The sequence below is a fragment of the Macrotis lagotis genome, chromosome 6 (genome assembly GCF_037893015.1).
Source record: "Macrotis lagotis isolate mMagLag1 chromosome 6, bilby.v1.9.chrom.fasta, whole genome shotgun sequence".
In the NCBI taxonomy this organism is placed as follows: domain Eukaryota; kingdom Metazoa; phylum Chordata; class Mammalia; order Peramelemorphia; family Peramelidae; genus Macrotis; species Macrotis lagotis.
In genome coordinates, this window is record NC_133663.1 from 11,398,299 (window position 1) to 11,423,000 (window position 24,702).

Sequence of the window (24,702 nt, forward strand, 5' to 3'; positions counted from 1 at the left end):
CTCCAGTCGTAGCTTGAAGACCTTCCCATTTCCCAAGGCAGCAAATGCCACTGTAAAATAGCTCTCATTGTTAGAGATTTCTGCCTTATATAACATCTAAATCTGTAACTTTGAAACTTTCACTGTTTGCTCCAAATTTCTTCCTTCTGGGGTCAAGCAGGCATGAGATTAATATCTGTTGTGCAAGACAACCCTCCAAGTAGTTGGAGAGGATTATCATGCCCCTACTCCTCAGTCTTCTCCAATTCCTCTACCCCCAACCTTCTATCTCCCTTATATTCCCAGATGCATTATAACGTCTTGGGTCATCTCCCTGCTATGCATGTGCCCTTCCCCCACACCAATCCTTTCCTTCTCTAGTTCTGGGAACAGTAATCAAAGCAACATGGTCATTCCTGGAAGGAACAGGTCAATCAATTGCCCTGTGGCTCCACTCCCCATCTCTGTGACATCCTCCCCCTTTCCCTGGCCATCACTCCCTTCTACCCTTTTTGAAAGTTAGCTCTTTTAGGGCTGGGATTGTCTTGACCTTATATTTAAATCCCCAACTTTGTACAGTATTTAACACATAGTAAATGCCTAATGAATGATTTATCACTAATTTCAAATGAATCTGAAGTCCTTCAGTATCTTGATCACCCTTGTATGGACACTTGAGTTTATCAAAATCTGACTTAAATTTTGACATCCATGACTGAACTCAATACTCTAAATATTGTTTGAAGGGCAGAAGATGGAGGGACTATTACCTCCTTATTCCTGGAAATGATGCCTCTAATTGCAGCCCAGGACCCCAATAGTGTTTTTACTACTTTATCACATCATCCCATTGTAACTAACAAGTTATAGGTGAAACCACCTCAGCAGCATCCCCTAAAATTTTCAGTATTTCATTTTTTAACATCAATTTATAAGATGCCTTCCTAAATGAATTCAAGGTCCTGTACAGGGCAAGATGCTTTTTTCACAATCAGTCTGTGAGGCAGAAATACACGAATCCAAAGAAACACATATCAGAGAGGTTAATGGTGGTCACACTGTTATGAGAGATCAGAGGACATATTGAAAACTAGGTCTCTTGGCTCCTGGCCCAGAACTCTGTAGCATACCACACCATGATTTTGAAGACAAAATAAGACAATTAAAAATAATTACAATAAAAATCAGTTAAAAGGAATAGAGAAATGGATGTCACAAAGACCTGGAAGGGGTAAATTCTTAGAAATGAACTTTGAATTCAATACTGAGCTCACTGGCAGTTAAGACAAAGGAGGTTATATGATTCTCATTGTCTCATAAATGGAAGACAAGAGCAGACACACACACACACATATACACACAGAGAGACAGAGACAGATACAGAGAAAGATATATACAGAGACAGAGAGATACAGACAGTCAGAGAGAAGAGAGATGAAAGAGAGAGAAGCTTCTTTTCACTAACAATTGTTTGGGTTATAATATTATACAATAAAAATTCAAGATGAGCGGTTTAAAAGATGTTACCCTTAGAAATTCTCACCATCTCAGCTTTCTGGAACAGAGAGTTTACAAATTATAAGGATGTAGCAAAAGACATTAAAATCATCCAGGAAGAGTATCACATTCCAGTCATTCAGGCTGGAACTGGAGTTAAAGCATAAATGCTTTTAATGATTCTACCATATATCAATGCCTTGATTCAATTATAAAAACAATTATTTGTTCCCCCTGTGCAATAGTCCCCAGGACATTAAATATAAAGAAATAATTTCAGAACATTGATTTGCCCCAGGACCTTTTCTATCTGAACCCATTTGAAAAAATAAGAAAAAGAAGATAAATAATGATCATCGTAATAATGATAGCCAGCCTTTCTGCTGCCCTTGAAGGTTTGCAGAGCACTTTGTGGACATTGTCTCTTTTGATCCTCACAATGATGCTGTGAAGTAGGTGATGCTGCATATAAAGGCAAATATATCATCTGGAGCTTCCCCTCTTGGTCATGCTGTTTGTCAGTCATATAGCTGGGGCTTTCATGCCAAAGCTCTAGTGTGGATGACTGTCTAAGGATGCAACACCTGAATACATCCTCTTGCTTTCCAGAGAGAGTGGTATTCTGGCCAACTTACTAATGGCATCACCTAGAAGGACTCAAAAAGATTTCTAACCAGGAAATCAGTGGCAATGTTCTCCAAGTTCTCTTGGTCTTCATTTATTGGAGGAAAGTGCAATGTGAAGAGACCCACTGGTGATCAACAGCTTCTATTAAGTGCCTGCCAGGCACACTGGTTGGGCATAGATTTGTTCCAACATATCTGTTTGCCTTCTCTCCCTCCCTGCATTTTCCTAAGCTGGAGTTGAGTTCTAAAGGACAAATTTTCCTAGTGAATCAAGTTACCCTTTATTTCTGAGATTTGCTAAGGCTTAGGGACTCCATCAGCCAGCAAACAGGAACCAGGAATGTCATAATGCCTAACCTTTGCAAACCTTTAAGAGTTATGGAAATGTGATATTTTCCTATTATTATTTTACAGGCAGGACTTATATTACTTCCTCTCTCATCTTCCCACTCATTGTTTGGTTGGACAGAGGATCAACATGGGCATTATTAACAAATCTCATACAAGTCAATGCCAGATTTTCCCATAAGGCAATGGGGTATCTCCTGAGTGAGTCATAGAATCCTAGATTCAGAGCTGAGAAAGAGTAGAGAGGCTCTCAGAATCAACTTTTCCATATTGTAGATGAAGTAACTGAAACCCAGAGAAATGAAGTCATATGTGAGGTAACATCAGAGGTTTTTAAAGAGTCAAACCCTCTGATTCCAAACCCTCAATTCCTTCTATTTTTAAGGATATTTTTTTAGGTTTTTGCAAGGCAGTGGGGTTAAGTTGCTTGCCCAAGGCCACACAGCTAGGTAATTATTAAGTCTGAGGTCAGATTTGAACTCAGGTCCTCCTGACTCCAGGGCCGGTGCTCTATCCACTATGACACCTAGCTGTCCTGCAATTCCTTCTGTTGACTAGACTTTCTGCTTTCCTAGAGCTAGAGAAAGTGGAAAGAGCCAGAATCATTTGAAACTCTGAGGAAACTGCCTCTTGGCTCAGCCTCAGGGAAATTTGACCAACTATTGCCTGAAGAACTAGGAAGGAAATCAAATTTTGAAAAAGAAAATGCTTCAAGTCTTCTGAAGAGTTATTCCAGTGAGAGCTATCACTGGGAATGGAAACACTAAGCAGCATGAAATATACCCTTAGTTCAGAGGGGTAGGGAAATGTCAATGGAGGAAGACAGACATCCTAGAAAACAGATGCACTAGGAAGCCTTTATGCAGCTTTACTTCTGAAAAAGACTTTATATTCAGAGCCCTCTTGACTCAGTGACCTGGAGCAAAGCCAAGTCACGCCCAGGTAGCAGTTCAGTTTACAACTGGCCAGGAGACAGGAATGTTATCAGACTCACTGAAGTGGTCCCAATCAATCTTTTAATGAAGGTTCTCTTAAGCAGCTACCATATGTTGGGATCTGTAATAAGAATATAAGAAACAGAGATGAAAAAAATGAAGCAGACCTATCCTCAAGCATCTGGCGTTCTTATGATGGAGACAGGATGTACATATGTCTATCAGTCAACCAACCAGCAAGCACTTACTCAACCCCACTAGGTCCTAGGCGTTATGCGAAGAGGTGCAAAGACAGAAATGAAGCAGTCCCAGCCTTCAAGTAGCTTTGGTTCTATTGGGTTCTATAAATCTATCTATAGATTCATAATTGCATTGCAATATATTTAAAATCAATTTAAGACTTTTTTGGCAAAGTGTGCTATGAACATCTGGGGTTCAAAGAGGTGGCTATAAGGAGGGAATATAATTCATAACCAAGGGACAACAAGGGCAAAATGTGAGACTTTAAGAAGCAGTAAGCCAATCGGGCCAAGGAGAAAGGGAGGGTAGAGGTAGATTGGGAAGGGCTTTGAATATTATACAGAAAAGTATAGTTTTCGCTATTAGATACTAGAGTATTAGGGAGTCACTGGGGTTTAGTGAGCTGGAGACTGTCATTCTAAGACCTGTACTTTACATATATCACTCCAGCAGCTCTGAGCATGATTTATAATTGAAAGAGGCTTGAGAACAGAAGATCAGATGGTGTCCTCAAGTTACATTCTGTTCTGGACTTTCTAGAACAATTCCTCAAAGTAATTAACATAAGGAACCATAGAGACATTGACTAATCAAGGTGAAAACCAAAAAGAAGGGAGCTTTCTTTCTGTGATTTCCTCTTATATGGTGAGTTGTCTGAGATCAAGTTCACAAGTTTATGCCCCACCCCATCTCCTAAATCTGGAACGTTCACTCACAACCCCTGCTCACTAGAAACCAGCTGCTGCCCCTACTTGGTCTGCACTTTTAACTTTTGTCTCCTCATTAGCTGATCTGAAAAGGGACGCACACATACATACACACACACACACACACACACACACACACACACACACACACACAGAGTCAACTTGATCTTTCTTCCCAGGTCAGTTCCTTAGTAACTGGAGCTCTTTCTGGGAAGGCTTCATCACTAATTTAGCATCTCCATGAAACATACATCACAAGCAAAGAGTTCATTCCTCCCTGCCCTTCTCCTCCCAAAGAGCTCTTTGTAGAGTGCTCTGCTTCCTAGAATGGGCAGAGGAGGGGGGGCTTCTCCCCCTATGAGGATTTATGGAGACAATTAAGACTTCATTTGCATTCTAAGGAAGAAGGGATCATCATCTAATGCACTAGGTTAATTAATGCCCCTATGGATATTTGAACTGGAATAATAGATGAGTCTATTTGTCAGTGGTCCCAGACAGGTGGGGGAGAGGAAAACAAAGTAGGGAGTGGTTAATCATGACCCTAATGATTCCCATCATATTCAATTGTTTTTCATGACTTCAAGACAGTTCCAGAAATATCCAGCCGGTCTATTATGCTAAAGGCAAGAGGTCTATTGTTAAAAGGAGGTATGAGAGAATGAAAAGGTAGGAAGAGTCCAGATGGTGTAGGGCTTGGAATGTCAAACAAAGTATTCTTTCTCTAAGTGATTCTGGCAGGGATGGAGAGTCATAAAGTTTGGGGGGGGGGGTGAGGAAAGTGACATGTCAAATCTACAATTTAGAAAAATCTCTTTTCCAAAATTTTAAACCTTACTAAAAAATGATAGGTAGAAAGTACTATTGTATATAATTGGAAAACAATAAAATATTTATATAAAAAATTTTTAAATAAAGTCACTTTTCCAGCTCTGTGGAGCATCGACTTAGAGTGGGAACAAATTTGATGCAGAGAACCCAATAGAAAACTATTGCAATAGTCTAGGAAAGTGGTGATGAGGTCCTAGACTAGGGTGAGAGCTGTATGGGTAGAGAAAAGCAGAAATGGAGGAGATATTGGGAGGGTAAAAATGAGAAAATTTGGCAAGAAATTGGATGTTCAAGTGAAAAAGAGTGTAGGTGCAAACTAAGGAGCTAAATTATATAAAATTCTATAGACATTCCCCTGCCAGATAGACTCCAAACAGCACTTCTTTAAGGTACATAGCACATTTATAGATGGGGGAATTGAGATCCAGGAACATGAGTTGTTCATGGTCACACAGCTTGTAAGTGGATCTGGGATGAGAACAGAGTCTTTAGGTCTAGGACTCCTTTCATGACCACACCTAGCAGACAGTGAGCTAACTCTGAATAAGCAAGGACAAGTCTCAAGTCATTTTGCCTAGCATCTTTCTGGACTTTATTAGAGATCTGAGCTCAAGTAGTGAGGAACAAAATGGAGACCTGGAGAAGATCCAGAAGAAACCGAAAAATGGCTGAAGCACTGAGTACAAGGCTTTGAACAGAGTAGGAACTAAATACATTTTTCTTGGAATTATGAAAAATAAATTATCTCAATTGTTTTCCATCAATAGATATTTATTTAGTGCCTACTCTGTGCTAAGCACTGGTGATACAGTGGTAATAATGGCTCACATTTATGAAGTGGCTTGTGATTTACAACTAAAATTCACAAAGGAGTTACGCTGATCTTATACCCAGAGAGTATTGCATTTACTTTACAATTGAAGAAACTGAGGCCTGGTGAAGGGAAATTACTTTCCTAAAGTAGAATCAGTAAAAACAGCCATCACTGAAATTTATATTGCACTTTGAAGTTTGCAAAGTGCCTTATGAATATGATTTCACTTGATCTTTCTAGTCAGCTTAAAAGGTAGGTATAGATATTTATTAATTCTGATCCCCAAGTGAGGAAATGGAAACCCTGATAGGTGAAGAGAGTTTGTGAGAGCCAGCACGTGGAAGATCCAGAATTCTATCTATTATACCATATTGCCTCTCAGTAAGTAGTAAAGCCAAGAATGAGTGAGTGAGTGAATGGATGGATGGATGGATGGATGGATAGATGGATGGATGGATGGATGGATGTCTTCACTTCTCTGGGTCTGTTTCCTCATCTGTCCATGGAAAAGATTAAATTCAAATGACCTTCAAGATCACTTCCAGGTCTACGTCTATGACCCTAGAATGCTATGCAAATGTTAAAAAGCTAAAAGAACTGCTTTTATATGTTGTGGAGGGAAGAGGTTTACAGAGAGACTTTCTGACATTTGTCAGGGAAGGGAAGGTATGAAAGCTGGTCGTGTTTCTGAGTTCCCCCCAGCACTGTGTGGCTGCTGCCAGTTTCTTTGCACCTGAGGCTCCAGACCAGAGAATAAGCTGACTCACTCCTGTGGTTATACATGAACAGCTGGCAGCAATCAGAACACTGCTATGTGCAGGGGGTGGGGTGCAAAGAGATGGGGGGAAAAACAAGAGGAAAAAACAGGAAAAATTGCTTTAAAGCTCATACTGCCTGCTCCCTTTTGTCATCCTCCTTCTAGGTCATGCACAATGGGCACTTGTCCTTGAACAGGCCAGATATTATTAGACTCAGCCAAACCCAAAGGAAGGGGAAGACAAATTGCCTTGGCATGAGGTTGAGCATCAAAGGGTGCTCTGCCAGGGAAAGCAAAGAAACTCATTGGAAGAATTTTGAGGATCCTTTATAGCCCCCTTCATTCTGGACATACTGATTTATGTTCAAAAGGAGAAATGCAGGATTATAGAAGGGCCCTTCAAGACTAATGAATCACATAATGTCAGAGTGGGGAAGGACCTCAGAAGTCATCTAGCCATCAGAAGTCAAACTATGCCATCAAAAAAACTGCCTCAATAAGATCCCTTCTAAATGAAAATCTGATTAGGGAGGCTCACCACCCACCATCTACCACTCACCACTGATTACCCACTACCTACTACCCAATAGTCAACACCCATCACTCTCCATCCACCATCCACCACCAACCACCCCAGTCCATTCCCTTTTTATTACTAGGAAACTTCTTTGGGCTAAGTTGAAATCTGCCTCTACAACTTGTTTTCATTGGTCCTCATTGTGCTCTCTGGGCAAAGCTAATCCCTTCTTCACGTGGCAAGAACTCAAGATTTTTCATCATCTTGCTGACCTTCTCTGGACCTTCTCCAGCTCATCAATATAGTTCCCAAAATATAGTGTCCAGAACTAACCACAAGACCACAGATGTGGGTCTGATCAGTGCAAGGGTCAGTTTATTCAACCTTCCTGTCGGGGCACAGTTGACCTCAAGTTCCAACTTCTTGTTGAGGTTTGCATGAACTAGCTGAGATATGATTCCATCTTCTTTGGTGCTGGGCACCAGAGTAAGCAAATCTTTTCTTTAACTGATTCCTATCTATTTATCTTTTTTATTTATCTTTCCCTCTTTTTCAAGTAAACACACACACACACATATACTCTTTCATCTATATATCAGCTAACTAATCTATCATCTATCTACCTATCATCTATCCATATCTTTCCTTCAGATGTTTCTGAATCACCATGATCACTCCAGTAAGTGAAATTTTTCCAACTAAGGGTCAAAATGTTCAAATCTTTATTGGATATTCAAATCTTTACCTTTTTTCTTCATGATCACCTCCCAGGGTAAAGCATAAAAGTCCCCTTCCCACTTTCTATTTTTGATTCATAAGGTAAGTGGTGATGGCAAAGACAGAAAGAATCAGCTCAAGGTATTCACATGGACTATTTGTGCTCAACCTAGACAGAACATTTTGGGACCCACTGTAACTTGTCTCTAACAGAGTTGGTGACACTTTGATCCTCTTTGATAATGAAGGAAAAGAACCAAAGCCCCAAAGAAGACTGGTTGGTGTTGGGGATGTGGGGGAGAGGGAGAGTAAGTAGATTTTATTTGGGACATGTTATTTTGTTCTTTGAACTATTTGCAGGCCACCTACCTGAAGAGATACTCTTGGCACCTGGAACAGGGTGACAACAGAAACATTTCTGCCTTGTGCACTAGCATACCTGGTCTTAAAATCCATTTTTGCCAGGCTCTCACAAAGCTCTTGTTGACTGTTCCAAAGATGGTGCCCCATAATCATAAGCATTCACCCTGCCCACCCCACTATTCAATGGCTTCCTTACCTTGTGTTTATTTTTTTTCCTTTCTAGCTATTGTCAACCCAAAACAACCCAAGGAGACACCCAAAAGCTTCAGCTTTGATTATTCCTACTGGTCACACACCACGGTAAGCACAAATACCCGTGAACAGATGGGAGGTAATGAGCTGCTTCTCCAATTTCCTGCTCTTTGGAAGAAACCCCTTGAAAGTTGGGGTATCAAATATATATATACACATATATATATGTATATATACATATATATATGTGTATATATATAGCAGGGAAAGCCCAGAAGCCAAGCAGCCCCAAGGCAGAACAGGCCTTGTCTACAACTTGGGAATTGGACCTTTAGATGAATAAACTGAATGCATAAAGAAAACTATTCATAGACTAACCCTTGCATTTCAGATGTGATCCAGGAAAGGGTTTATATTTTGTACTTGTAGTTAAATTATCAGGGGAGGGGGTTTTGCTTTGGAGAACCAGAATATAAGAGATAATAGATCAGGACCCAATGACTATGTGCAAATAACCATGACTTCTAATATCAGTTGACCTTTTAATATCATGTTGGTCTAGAATTGGCCACAGGATGATCTGTGGTAGTGTATTATTTATTCCTTGATTTATTATAATAATAATAATTTATTATATTAAATATTAAATAATTAAATACTAAATAATTTATTGTAATATTTATTCAGTAGTTAAAAGCAAAGTCCAATAATATTGGGGCAGCTAGGCGGTGCAGTGGATAGAGCACTGGCCCTGGAGTCAGGAGTACCTGAGTTCAAATCTGGCCTCAGACATTTAGTAATGACCTAGCTGGCCTTTGGGCAAGCCACTTAAGCCCATTACCTGGCCAAAAGAAACAACCTAAGATAACCCAATAATATTGAAGATGGTTGCTTAGGATACCCCAAAATATCAACTGATATATGATTTAACAGTCATTTATTAATCATCTTCTATATATACCAAGCACTGTGCCAGGAACTAGAGACAGGAAGACAAAAAAATTTGATAGTCCCTAGCCCCAAGGAGCTCACTTCTATCAAAATGATCTCATCAGTGTAGCTATTCCCTCCAGGATGGTTACAACCTCCACTGATACAGATGTTTACCAATGTATGCCTTCCCATCTCGCATGCTGCTTGTCCATATCCTCCCCGAGGTTCTCCATAGAAAATCTGCCCGGTGTGCTCAGGGACCTCCTCAATCTTGTGTATCATGGATCTCAGTGCAGTTCTCAGGGATGCCCATCTATTATTTTCTTTCTAAGTGCATAGAACCATAGGTCTAAAACTGGGAGGGACCTCAAACACCATCCCCATAGTTAGAGAGGAGGACATTGTGACCTAGGGAAGTGACATGCTTTGTCCAGGACCATAGAATGGTAAGTAAAAGAGGTAAAATATCACACCCACCTTCCTTTTTTGACTGTCTTTCCCAGATACCATCATTCATACCACTACTTCCTTGTAATCCCTCCTGGTAAGCTGCTAAAGTCCTCTTAAATCCACCTTGCCTCTCTCCAAAGTCAGAAGTGTTGATTCTTCCTAAATTGTGGGGATTCCCATGTGATACAGTTTTATGATCTATCTAGTGTGTTTTTGTGACCCTACATGGTGAACCCTCCATGATAAAAAGAGCCCAGATCCTTCATTAATCCCCAGATCAATAAAAACCACACAGGGTGGAAAAGGATGAAGAAGTTGTGATCTGTAACCTGTATGATGAGAATCCGCATCACCAAAACTAAAGAGCTCTCAGGCTACTTTCCTTCATCCTGACTCTGTTTATTTCTGTGTTACTTCATCCGGGTCCTATCACCTCTCCATTCCTTCAACTTTCAAATGAGAGGATCGTACTAAATGACCTTCGAGATTTCTTTGGGTTCCAAATCTATGAGTCTATGATCTGGTCCAAGCCTTTCTCCTCTTGATTCCTTTCATGAGGGTGCATGTCTTCCCTTTCTTTCTCAGCCTGAAGATATCAACTATGCATCACAGAAACAAGTATACCAAGACATTGGAGAAGAAATGCTACAGCATGCCTTTGAAGGTTACAATGTCTGCATCTTTGCCTATGGGCAGACTGGTGCAGGAAAATCCTATACCATGATGGGCAAACAAGAGAAAGATCAGCAGGGAATTATCCCACAGGTAAGTACGGCCAGGAGGAGAATGAAGGGGAAAGGGGGACAGGGTGGGATACTAAAGGAATTCCTTATTTTTTAAAAAAGTGCTAACAATCAAAATCACATGATCAACTTCTATTCAAGCACAAAGAACACTAAGAACACATGTCTTGATTAGATAAAAAGGTTTCTAAGAAATGTAAAATGAAATGGGGAAAAAATAAAACTAGATGTGGTTCCAACTTTAACTATGCCTAACACAGAGATTATGGGTTCTGTTACTTCATCTTTATGAGAGTCAGCGGGGAGAATTTAGGGGAAGTAAAAATCAAAGATACAGATAAAATTTTATTCTTTTTTTTAAAGAAAGATTTTATTCATTTTGAGTTTTACAATTCCCCCCCCATTCTTGCTTCCCTCCCCCACCCCCACAGAAGGCATTCTGTTAGTGTTTACATTGGTTCCATGGTATACACTGATCTCAGTTGAATGTGATTAGAGAGAAATAATATTCTTAAGGGATAAATAGAAAGTATGAGATAGTAAAATTACATTATAATATAATGCTTTCCCCCCTAATTTGATGATAATAATCTTTGGTCTTTGTTCAAACTCCACAATTCTTTCTCTGGATACAGATGGTATTCTCCATCACAGACAGCCCAAAATTGTTCCCAATTGTTGCACTGATAGAATGGGCAAGTCCATTAAGGTTGATCATCAACCCCATGTTGCTGTTAGGGTGTACAGTGTTTTTCTGGTTCTGCTCATCTCAGCATCAGTTCATACAAATCCCTCCAGGCTTCCCTGAATTCCCATCCCTCCTGGTTTCTAATAGAACAATAGTGTTCCATGACATACATAGACCACAACTTGTTAAGCCATTCCCCAATTGAAGGACATTGACTTGATTTCCAATAAAATGTTATTCTTAAAAGTTAGCCTTAGGGAATTAAATTTAAACTCTCAGTCGCAAACAAGTTAACGCTCATGGTCTGAAAGACTGTGAAGCCTAGAGAGAGGACTTAGAAAACTTTGTCTTGACTCATCAATTATTTAAATTAAGAGAAATTACTTAACTTTTACTTATTCGTATGCTTATTAATCAATTTGTCCTTTCCAATACTTCTCCCTAGTTGATCAAAAATAATTAAAGCTCTCATTGCATAGTAGCTGTATCTAGGGCTATAAATTCCCATAATGACCCTGTCCACAAATGTATTTCTCTTTGGCATTTAAAGTTTTCCTTGGAAACAACATGTTTAGCTTTCACTCTTTTGGACTCTTGGTTTATCATGATTCTGTTGATCATAGTCCAAAGTTGGTTGATTTTTCTCTATAATGTTGTTATATACTATATATTTTTGTTTATCTATATATTATCTATCTCTATATATCTATGTCTATATCTGTCTCTCTATCTCTATCTCTCTATCTATCTCTATCTCTGTCCCTGTCTCTATCTCTATCTCTGCCTCTGTCTCTGTCTCTGTCTCTATATCTATATCATCTATATCTATATATTTTTCTCCTGGTTATGCTCCCTTTACAACAGTTCATAAACATTTTTCTAGTTTCCTTTCAAGTAGTGCACTGGCTCTTTCTTACTGCACCACAATATTTCTTTGTCTTCATATCCCACCGTGTGTTGAGCCATTCCTCAATATGACAATCCTTTAGTTTTCAATTTCAGCTACCACAAAAAGAATGATTAAAAATAATTGTATATGAAAAGGTCTTTTTCCGCTTCCTTGATTTCTGTGGGGTATAGAGAGAGAACTATATAGAGTTGGGTCAAAGCGTGTACATTTTGGTAACTTTGTGAGCATATTTACAAATTAATTTTCAAAGTGACTGAACCAATTCACAGCTCCACTCATAACGCCCTAGCGTGCCTATTTTCTTTTTTCTTTCTCTTTTTTTTTGCAAGGCAGCGGGGCCCCAAGTATGCTTATTTTCTCCCAGTTCCTCCATTGTGTTATTTTTCTCTCTTGTCCTAGATTTTCATGGGGCGTCTGGGTGGCGCAGTGAATAGTGCATGAGCCCTGGAGTCAGGAGGACCTGAGTTCAAATTTGGCCTCAGACACTTAGTAATTACCTAGCTGTGTGGCCTTGGGCAAGCCACTTAACCCCATTTGCCTTGCAAAAACCTAAAAAAAATTTTCAGAAAAATTTGTTTCTCATTTTGTGAAGATATTCTATGAAGAGAATTCCTGAAATTTAAAATGCTATCATGAGAGAATTAGGTTCTTAGAGTTGAGAGTTTTCCCTTGTTTTGAAAAACCTAGCATTAACTCTGGCTATGAACTTGTATCTACTGGGATTTATCATAAATAATTTTTCTGTATTTGTTGCTACCGTAACATATTGTATTAGGAGGAACTCTGACATTATTTTAGTCATCAAGAACATGGGATATGAGATTCAAAATAAGAAATTGTAGTTTATGTAAAAATCAACAGCCTGGTTCTGTTATATTTATTAATTGCGATAGATCAGTGCTGATTAACTAATGAAAAAGACCATATTTTTTATTTATGAGAAATTATAAGAAGATTCTCCTTGGTTGCCTTAGAACCTGGGTAAATAATTAATACAGACAACAATTTTTTTTAATAATTAATATGTTAATTATTGAGGAGTAGTTGGAGAAGGTAAGGGTGGTTGCCTATTAATGTATTCCCAGTCTGAGTCAATCTCCCTAAAGCTGGTCATGAGATGTCATCCTTAAAACTTCCCACTTTGGGGGTCATTTGGAATTTTTGTTTATTTTTCCTCATGGGTGTTTTACCATCACAATCGATTCTCTCCAGATGACAGTTAAATAAGGAGCTAGGTGGTGAAGTGGATAGAGATCCAAACCTGGAGTCAGGAGGACATGAGTTCAAATCTGGCCTCAGATACTTAATAATGACCTACCTTGGACAAGTCACTTAACCCCATTGCCTTGCAAAAAAAAAAAAAACAATAAAAAAGACAGAAACAGTTCCAATATCAGTCATCTCTGTGTGAGGCATTCTTGAATTTAGGCTTTTAAAGATTATGAATGTGAAGACAATGGACTGTATGTCTACCAGTCTGTAGACAATATATGGGGATGCCAGAGAAGCAGAGAACACCAGGATTCCCAATAAAGGAAACTGAAAGACCACACTGAAGGGAGTTAAGAGATCAAACAGTGTATAGTTCCTATCCTCAATGAGTTTACAGTCTAATAATGACTTAAAACAAATACAAAATTAAGTATACTCCATGTCATATATTATCTGCATAGCAGAGGTCCAAGGAGAAATCATTTATAACTGGAGATGGGGCAGAGATTTGGAAGAGGTTTCATAGATAGAGTTTCATCTGAGCTGGACCTCAAAGGAAGGATTTCAACTGGTTAGGATCATGGGAGAGATCATTTTAGGCATGAGAAACAGTACATACAAGGTTCAGAGATTTGGGAACCCAAGAATGAGATGAGGAAATGACCATTAACTTTGGTTGAAATGCAACCTTGAAGGGAATAAGAACTAATGCTGGATAGGCAGAAGGGTTTTATATGTCAGGATAAGAGGCTGGTATTTTATTTGTATTCCCATGGGCAGGGAGCCAATAAGCATTCAAGCACATCCTATAGGCCAGTCACTGTCCTAGGCAATGGGGAAAGAAAAAAAGACAAGAGAAGGATAAGGGAAGGGAAGGGAAGGGAAGGGAAGAGAGGAGAAAAGAGAAGAGAAGAGAAGAGAAGGGAAGCGAAGAGAAGAGAAGAAGAGGAAGGAAGGAAGGATGGAAGGGAGGGAGAGAGAGAGGAAGATATATAAACAATATACTTTACTTCTAAGGCATTTATATTGTATACGGGCAGATGACATCATATATGCACATATGTATGTAAAAACACAAAACAAATAGAAAATAAATATAATTTGTGAAGCAGCATTTGCACTGGGGGATCAGGAAAAGCCTCAGTCTTTGAGCTGAACTTCAAACTCTGGCTATTTGATTCTAATTCCAAGCAACCAGAATGCCCAGAATGCTGATGGAACGTCTCAATCCTTGAGCACGTGAATATGTGTACCTGATAGGGTAGACCTAATGAGATGCAACCACCTAACAAAACTGTTTCCAAACCTGAGCTTCTGACCCAGATCTGATCACCTCCAAGTGGCCTACAAGAGAATAGCTCATCACTAACAAATAAGAGTCTAGAGAACCAGATGGGGAGCAGCTTTCTGTCTTGGAATATCAGCAGGACTCTTGAAAACAAGAAACCTATCTCATCCTTGTGGGGAAGGACTCCAGTATCTCCAAGGCTTGCCAGTAGAGTTTTATATCTGACAGGTTCTTCTAAATCAGAAAGACTTTGTGTGGGGACTCAGATGGACTGTGGGGCCACAATCCAAGGACCAGGCCAGGTCAACTCAGGTCAGAGAGGTTGGGCATCAGGAGGGCCTCAGAGAGAGGATTCCATCGATTTTGGCAATGATCAAAAATCTGGAAAGCTTCAGGGGGTCTTTGTTCTATTCCAATGCGCTTTGCTAACCCACTCCAACATGAGTGCACAGGTCGATGGGTACTAATACTGAAGAAATTGGAGAAAAGAGACTGAATTCTTTCTCTCTCTTCCCTCTCTCTTCTGTTCCTATAGCTCTGTGAGGACCTCTTCTCCCGAATCAATGACACAACGAATGATAATATGTCCTACTCAGTGGAGGTAAGGTTGTCCTTCTCCCTTAGGGTGATCTGGGCGTGGGGTCCTGAAAAGACTTTAGCTTGGTTTGAAAATAACAGAATTGTCTAAATCAAAACAAGGAAATTTGTGAGGAATACTTGTGGGGAGATTTGATACAGAAAATATGTAAGCTAGTTAGTGCTTCAAAGCAGAGGTTCAAGAGGGTGGTGAGGAGGAAAGTCCCCTTTGGGTCTACATTCTGCTCTGGTAGCCCAAGTGGGAGGAAGCCAAGGACAGTTTAACCCAATTGGGTGCATTCGCCTGACCAGAACACTGCTTAGGATGGGGAGAGAAGAGGACAGAGATCAGGACCCTCTAGGAGATCTAAGAGGGGTAAATGATGAAGAGTGAGAATGGGACAAAAGATAATTTTTCCAGTCATTTCTAATCATTCAGGTCAATTCCTAGGAGAGGGTGTGGTGGTGGGGAGGAAGCCTGGGGAGAAGGCAGAGTCAAGTAAAGATGTGGCACCCCCTGGGGGAAAGTAAGCTCCAAGAGAAGAATGCAATATTAATGGTCTCATTTCATATACAGGGAAGGGCACATTGACAGAAGATAACTGAATAGAACCTCACTGGGGTATGGTGAGGGGAGGCGTGTGTGTAGAAAGAAGAGGGACAGGGTACTTGGGGAGTCACAAAATTCTGGGCAGAGGACCTGAATCTCTGGGATAGAGACAAAGAAGAAGTATATGGGGCCATTCCTTGGGGCTGGTGCCCTTGGGCAAAATCCCAGTTCCTTCACCTTGTTATTCTCTTATTTGACCTCTAAATATGATTGAAGGAAAGACCAGTTGATTTAAAGCCTCATTTAAGACTTTATTCATTCACTCACTTTCATTTAAGAAACATTTATTGAATTTCCACTATGGGTCAGGAAGATGAAAAAGATTCTGCCCTTGGACAGCTTCCATGCTAGCAAGAGAGATAAGACAAACCCACAAAAGAGACAGGAGCAGGGCAAGGGAAGGGCCCAGAGGGAAGATTGAAATGCTCTAGTGGAACAATCGATCATTGGAAATGCTGCCATCTGGGGTGAGGTGGGGGGTCATGGAAGGCTTCCTGAAGGAACCTAAGAACAAAGAAGCTAAAGAACAAAGGCATAGTGATGGGGAGGGCCAAGGAATGTTTCCTAGAGGGTGTGGATAGACTAACTGGGTGAAAATGGTACACATAGATGGGAGTAGTGGGTGATAAAGCTGGAAAAACAAGGAGCCAGATCACCTCCTTTTCTCCCTCTACACACATACAAGTGGGGTTCAGGATATTATTTCAGCAGAGTGGGTGGGGATCCCAAACATGCTTTCCCTCCTAATCTTCAGGAATGCTGGTGAGGGACCCAGTTACAGAACAGGGCCTCAGTGGGTCTCTACTGTTCCGTAAGAATGCTAAAAACTTCCGCCTCACCAACTTTCCTGTCCTGTAGGTCAGCTACATGGAGATTTACTGTGAGCGAGTCCGAGATCTCCTGAACCCCAAAAACAAGGGCAACCTTCGAGTGAGGGAGCACCCCCTCCTGGGACCCTATGTGGAAGACCTCTCTAAGCTAGCTGTCACCTCCTACAATGACATCCAAGATCTAATGGACTCGGGAAACAAAGCCAGGTGCGTGTAAGAGGAACTCCAATCTCCTTAGATTTAATTATTCATTTCTCTTTCCTTCTGGCTCCATTCCCCTTCATCTTTCAGGAAATCTGCCCTAATGGAGAGGAGAGAGAGAAAAGCTTTAGAAGTCAGGGTACCCCCATGTTGTGCTCTTGGCTTTCTCACAATCTTATTTCTCATATGGAGGATGCAGCCCCTGGCCTGTCTACTCAATATATCCAACCCTCTCATTTGACAAATGAGGAAACAGAGGCAGAGGTTAAGGGATAGTCATCATGGCAGTCAGTTGAGATGCTTGGGAGAGTGTTACAAAAACAAAGACAATGAGCTTCTGCTTTGAATTGTTCTAGATGAGCAGTAGTGAGTGGACCAAGCCCAACAAGACTATTACTCAAATTCTATTCCAAGACTTTGATGCAGTACATAGTACCATATAGATCATGTAGATGCCTGAAGAGCCGTCGTATCCATCTTTCTCATTCTGCAAGTGAGCAAATAAATTCTTAGAGAGTCTGTGAACTGTCCAGGATCACACAACCCAAGCTCCCTATCCACTGCACCATTCTGCCATCTTGCTGTTTGCCCCTGGGCCTCAGTTTCCTCACCTGTATAGTGGGCATCATACTGCTTGCACTTTGACAACCTCACAGCATCATATAATGTAACATTCATTCATTCCACAAGCATTTATTAAGTTTCTAAACATCTCTGATGCTGATTTACCACTTAGATCATCTTAGAGGAGAGAGTAGTAGGCTGAAAGTCAGGAAGACCCAGGCTCAGATTCTGCCTCAGAAATTTAGTAATTGTGTGAGCTTGGAGAAGGTACTGTCTAAAACCCCATGGCCATTTCCTCTTCTGTAAAATGAGGGAGCTGGGCTTGGTGGCCCACAAGGTCTCTTCCAGTTTTAATTCAAAGATGAAGATTTAACCATTAGATCTCTGGGGAATGTATGTGTCTTACATACATTTAAATTTAATTTGCCCTATGAACATTTTCTCTATGATTTGTCTAAATAATTGACACATCAAACTCAGATTTGTAGCATTTGCTGTTTACTGAGTTGCAAATGTTCCTACAGAAATATTTCCAGTGAGCCCCCAGGAGGAGCAGGTTAGAGCTGGCTCCAGCACACCCCAGTCCAGGATGTGCTGATCTTTCAACCCCATCCTAGTGGTAGAGGAAGGCAAGCTGGGGTCTCTTTGGATCCCTGACCCTCAGTGACCACAGCAAATAGTTCTTTGAAAAGTAGCCTGGGCTGATGACAAAAGTAATAGATTGTAAAACAAGAGCTTTATCCTGTTCAGAGGGGATAGCGTCACATAGAGACCATAAAGACCCAGCTTTGGATCTCACCTGACACCTAGATTGCATGATCCTGGATAATCACCTAACCTATAGTTATCAAGCAGTAACTGATGTTCAGCAGTGGAAGGAGTTTCAAAGTTGAGAATTCTTGTGGATAATGACTATGATGATAATGAGGAGGAGGAGGAGGAGGATGAAGAAGATGATGACAATGATGATATGATGACGATGAAGATGATGATGACAATAATGAAGAGATGGTGATGATGATGATGGCAATAATGACAACGAAGATGATGACAATAAAATCATAGACTCAGATCAGACTGAATGTGCTAGTAACCAGTCATTTGCTTCCATCTAAATCCTTTCACCTCTGGGTCAGTTTCCTCAATGAGAAAGTGATACTTAAGTGGAAAGGAGGCTGGGTTTAGACCAAAGGGTCTGGACTTGAATGCCTCTCTTCCTCTCTGTGGAAAGACAGCCTGAGACAACCAGTGAAAAGAGCACCACTGGACCTGATGTCAGAAGGCCTGTGCTCCTTCCCTAGAGCAGACTCTGGTTTTCCTCAGTTTCCTCACGTTTAAAATGAAGTTGATCATGCCAGCTTCACCTTCCTCAGAGAATTAATATGAGGAAACTGCTTTGCAAATCATAAAACTCAAGAGAAATGGTAGTGGCCACTGGTTACATGCAGTTGGCAAGTACAGGATTACTCAGATGAAATCATGGCTGTATATAAACAGCTTTGAGAATGTTCACTCACTCTTGAAAGAATATTGATAATAGCCAGCCCTTTAAGGTCTTCATAAATCTTATTTCATCCAATCCTCTCAACAACAGAGAGGTAGGTTTGATTATCCTGATTTTACAGTTGAGGAAACTGAAGCAAATAGAGGTTAAGTGACTTTCCCAGAATCACATGGCTAGTTAGGTGTCTGTGGTTAAATTTGAGCTCAGATCTTCCTGCCCCCATGCCCACCTATTTATCTACTATTTCTCCTGGTTGCCTCCACTATCATCATCATCGTTATCATTATGTCTTCCTGTCTATTGCCACATTCATTCTTCCCAGCTACAGGGTAGGTATGAGTTGGCCCAATTTATAGCTGAATAAACTGAGACTCAGAGGTTAAGTATTTTGCCCAAGGTCACACAGGAAGGAAGTGCTGTCACCAAGACTAGAATCCAGCTCTTGCCCCTTTGTGGGATGGCTGCCCAGTCCCAATGCCAGCTGACCATTTCTCATCTCCAAATCCAGGGTCCCACTGACCAGCTTGAGTGTTGGTTCTGTGGGAAAGAGTTACCCCACTGAGACCATCCACCTTGGGATATGAAAAGGCTGCTACTGGTTTCAATGGAGGGACCCCCCTCCCTCCTCAATCCCTTAGCCTCATTGAATAGCCTCTCAGCCTCTGCCAGCTGGCTGTGGAAGCTTGGTCAGTGACCCTCACTGAGAATTCACCTCAATTCTCCTTTCTTTAGGGCTGCTGCAGGTTCTGGGCACTGAGCCAGTCTCTTCTTTTCAAAGAACCCCAAGGAGTTTGATTCAGCTCTCCATCCCCCAGCCTGGCTGCCCTCTGCTACCATGGGCCAGCTGCAGTGGGTGGAGGGAGAATTTTTCCTCCCTCACTCTTTACTCCCCCACTCTTGAGCCCAAAGTTCTGAATCGGGTCAGTGATGGCCAGCAGATATACCCAACTCTGTGGGTTAAGACATCTTCCTCAGGCTCTTATCAATGTGGCCCCTTCAGAATACATAGTGTTCTCTTAGCATTTAACTTAGAGATGCCAGGGGGAAGGTCCTGGCCACTCTTGGAGGGTCACTGATCATCCTAACTGCTTTCATGCCATAGTGGCTCTGGAAGTGGGCATCACAACCAAGAGCTTTGCCATTTCCCAGGGAGTGAGAGGCTCTGAGAGTCTGGAAGTACCAGGACCAAGACCCCAGACAACGAAGATGATCTCTCCACAAACCTGCTAGGCCCAATCTCTGAGTTCTGTCCTAAAGAAGTCTGGTCCCAGCACTGATGCGAGTGGACACCTTAGCAGGCTGGTGGCCCATTGGCAAGAAGACGCAGATGCCCACACTTGGCTAACAATCTTTGGAAAGTAGTTTTGTTTTGCTTGGCCCCCAAGATCAGAGCAGGAGTGGGGGAGGGAGTGAGTCCTCAAGTCACAAAGATGCCCATTGGGACTGATGGTTGGCAAAATCTTCTGAGCAATGGGATCTGTCTGGAAGTGGACTGCCATGATGTGACAAGAGGTGGGCTCCACCCCCTTGGAGGGCCTGCACAGAAGCTGCAAGGCCACTTGGGCATGTCTGGACAGACTGGGCAAGAGGTCACTGAGGTCTCTTCTGACTCTCCAAACCACTGGTATTCTGAAAGAGGTCCTCCCTTGCTGAATAGTTCTGCTCTAGAGTTCACTGTCCAGGAAGGGATGGGAAGGACGCTCTCAGATTATTTGATGATTTAGAAATGAATCATATCTTCCCCCCACTAAGTCCTTGCTATTCAGCCACATCCTCACTTCTCAGATGAGGCCCTGGTTACCATGGAGATCTGGCTCCTGGTGCCTTCTTCCTGCATCCAGGATGGCCCTGAAGCATCCATCTGTCTTCTCAGGGGGCCAGAGAACATAAAGAACCCAAATCATAGCTAATCTTAGAGGTAAGAGACCAAAAATACCTAAAAAGAGCTGAAAAAGATCTCATGTAAACTAACCCATTCATTTGACAGAGGAAGAAACTGAGTCTCCAAGAGGAGAAGGAACTGGTCCAAGGTCATATAACAACTAATGGAGACACTACTCCTCCAATTCCACTGAGAAATATTCATAGCCCAGTAAATATACTTATAACCAGCAAGACATGGGTTGTGGGTCCCAACTGACTGTGGCCTGAGGTAAATCACTTAACCTCTCTGTGCTCCAGCCAGCTCCAGAAGACTGTAAATGAAAGAAGGTACAGACTTAGCATGGATAGAATGAGTTCTAAATTACAGCAGGCAGTTAGTTAGGTGATGCAGTAAATAGAACACAAACCCTGGAATCAGGAGGACCCAAGTTCAAATTTGACCTCAGACTCTTGACACTTACTAGCTGTGACCCTGGGTCAGTTACTTAACCCCAATTGCTTTGCCAAGAATTTTTTTTTTTTAAAATCACACATGAAAGTCATCTCCCTTAATTTCCAAATGTAAAACAAGGATCAGGAAAGGAGGCTGCATTGTATTTCCTGAGGATCATAGAAGAGAAGCCTGAGGTCCAAGAGCAAATTTCCCAAACACGGATGCTCCTGGCTGACTGGGGCTGCTCACAAAGTCCCAGTTCTCCAGGCCAGAGCATGTTGGGCACAACCAAATTGTATTGCTAGACCCCACTGTGCTTGCCTCTTACTGTTACAGCTCTAGAAAGGGAACAATTGGGGACAGCTTGAACACAGAGGGTACAAACATCCCTTCTTCCACTGTCTAATGGCTCTGCTCTCTCTTGTCTTCATTATGAGCCATGCAAACCTTGGACCAGTCTTTTGAGAGAAGCAGGGGGTGGACAGTGACAGACATGGTGACAACAAGACCTGGGTTCAAATCCTACCCCTGCAATATCATTGTGACACTGAGTCTCAGTTTTCTAATCTGCAAATATTAGCACCTACCCTATTATGGAACCAGAAGATGATTCTGTTTGTAAGACACTTCGCCAGCTTTAAAGTTCTCTTGCCACGAGAGTCATTTCCCCAAAAGGGCAGTGAGAAAGTGGATGAAGGGGATTTAGTGTAAATTACTCTTTTTTTCAGGTCTCTAAGGAGATGACTGATCCACAGTGGCCCATGTGGCCTTGGACATGTCCCTTAACCCCCTCCTGCCTCAGGTTTTTATCTATAAAATGAAGAGTTTGGTTTTGATGGTTCAATTTCACATCTTTGATTTTAAGACTTCATGACCTTCCTGTCCCTAGGCAACACTGGAAGCCTTAAGTTTCTGCAACTGTAAAATGGGAACAGATCTTGATAAAACCTATGTCATGAGATCAAATGAAACAAGATTTAAAAGGTACTATACAAAGGTGCCTGTGTACCTTCCCCTTTTCTGTGCCTCATTTTCTCCTTCTGTAAAATGATTCTTATGTCCCTTCTAGCTCTCTCTATCTAGGATCCTGGGATCTGTCCAGCACCAAGGACATTTCCCCTACCTGCTCTATGGTAGATGGTCAGCCCAGCTAAGAAGGCTCAGAATGTCATACCATTTCCCATTTTCTTCCACTCAGGACGGTAGCCGCCACCAACATGAATGAGACCAGCAGCCGCTCCCACGCTGTCTTTAACATCATCTTCACTCAGAAACGCCACGATGCTGAGACCGACATCACCACAGAAAAGGTAGGTGTCCTGCACCCCTAATTTACTGGTGATCAGAAAGTGAAGACTTGGGAGTTTCATGAGAGAAAGACTTAGAAAAGGCAGCACTGCACAGTGGTTAGAAGGGATGGATCAAGGACTTCAGATACTTGCTCTCTGTGAGAGAGAAATTCCTATCACCTCATTAAGCCTCAGTTTCCTTATCTGTACAATGGGGGCAGGAATAACTAGAGGAGAGATTTCAAAGGGTGGTTAGGAAGCTCAAATAAGCCTATACAACATGTTGTAAACTTTTAAAATAGCAGTGAGTATATTTAATGATTATATTTATAAATATATACAAATATTACTCATGTGTGAACACACATGATATACTCCCTCTCTCCTGTCCTCCTGAAAGGAGGGGGCTAGTGTTGGAAACTCAAAATGCTGGCTGGAGTCTGGCAGTGTTGGAAGAGGTGCCATCTTTATGGTTGTCAAATCTTGGTCTTTGATGACCTAGATCTTTGGAAAAGATAGACACAGGACATTTTAAAACCATCTTTAACCCCTCTCAGAAGTCCGTGGCATAACTGGCATGTTGGAGCCCACAGCCAGAGATGTCAAATCTTGGTCTTTGATGACCTATAATGAAGGCCATGAGTATTGCCACTATTTGGAACCAACTAACAACCCCTGCTGTCTCTAAGTGAGGCCTAGGCCAAACCATGGTGACATTTGGGGGTCCGAGACCACAGATTTACACAGAAGCACAGAGGGCCCAGACAAGAGGAAGGAGTAGTGAAGGGATAGGCCCCAATCACTGATTCATTTACATCAGTTCTAATGAGTAGCCATATGCTTTTCTCAAGGTCTTTGCTTTTGAAACAAAGCCAGGAATCCTGCCAAAACATGAAAGGAATCTTCCATTTGGCCTAAGGAAAAGATAAACATGAAGGGTAAAAGTACCCATAGTCTAGGCATTGATGAAAGACAGTGGGGAAAAGTCACAAATATTCTCCCCAAAGGGTTGCAGGATGTGAAGCCTGGAGCTAAGAGAGGTCTAGGTTCAAATCTCTCTCTCTTCACTTAGCTGTGAGACTATTAGCAACGTACTTTGCAAATGCCAAAATACTGGGCAAACACCAATTATCATTATTACATCCATCATTCAAGGCCTCCTTCAAATGTCACCTCCTGTGGCAGGGAAGTCTTCTCTGCTGTCCCACCTCTCCTGGCTCAGATCCATGGGAGGCTCAGGAATGTTCTCTAACACCTGATTTGACTTGGTTCTCAGGTGAGCAAAATCAGCCTCGTTGACCTGGCGGGAAGTGAGCGAGCTGACTCCACAGGAGCCAAGGGAACACGGCTCAAGGTAAGCTAGTACAACTATTGTTGAGAAGTCTCCATCTGCTTCTACTGCTGAGAGCAGGACTTTTGGGGTGACCTTGGGAACCTAGCACCCAACATGATCTAGAGCAGGACCCTGAGGCTTGCAAGCTTGGAACTCTCCTCACTTCTGTGTCTCAGAACCTTCCCTCAAAGTTCAGTTCAGGGGCCGTCCTACAACCCTCCCCTTATTAATGAGCCCTTCCCCTCATTTTCTCTGTCTCTGTATCTTTGTCTCTATCTCTCTGTCTTTTTCCCTGCTTCACTGTCTGTCTGTGTCTCTGTCTTCCCTCCCTTTCTCCTTCCCCCTTGCTCCTCTTCTCTCTCTCTCTCTCTCTCTCTCTCTCTCTCTCTCTCTCTCTCTCTCTCTCTCTCCCCATCTCTCAATTGTTTCTTTGCATTTACTCATCTATGTACATACTGTACCCCATCCATAGAATGTAAACTTTTGAGGTTCCTCTATTTCATTTTGGTTTCTCTAGTATTTCTAGAGCACAGGACAAAAATCAGAGCTTAATATATTGCTTGAATTTAATTTCGTGGAGGTCAAGGGCCTGCCCCTTTAGGGAAGATGGCAGATCCCACAGACAAGAGCATCTGGAAGGGAATAGAGTATTGGCCTGGGATTGCAGAGCTTCCTGTGGTAGGCTAGCAGTCATGAGACTCTGCTCATTCCTTTGGGGTAGACCTAGCAAG

General features: G+C 41.7%; 1 protein-coding gene across 7 annotated transcripts in view; it reads left to right on the forward strand.

Annotated features, from left to right (window-relative positions):
- Positions 1-24,702, forward strand: part of KIF1A (kinesin family member 1A) — a 210,751-nt gene that overhangs the window by 71,376 nt on the left and 114,673 nt on the right. For 6 of the 7 annotated variants that reach the window (XM_074190741.1, XM_074190736.1, XM_074190739.1 and 3 more), the window contains exons 3-8: positions 8,555-8,631; positions 10,492-10,671; positions 15,283-15,348; positions 16,792-16,970; positions 22,548-22,659; positions 23,915-23,992. In XM_074190741.1, coding sequence (XP_074046842.1) covers positions 8,555-8,631; positions 10,492-10,671; positions 15,283-15,348; positions 16,792-16,970; positions 22,548-22,659; positions 23,915-23,992 — 692 coding nt within the window. Of the gene's footprint in view, positions 1-8,554; positions 8,632-10,491; positions 10,672-15,282; positions 15,349-15,955; positions 16,696-16,791; positions 16,971-22,547; positions 22,660-23,914; positions 23,993-24,702 lie in introns of those variants that run through there. The other variant, XM_074190740.1, reaches the window with a different exon arrangement.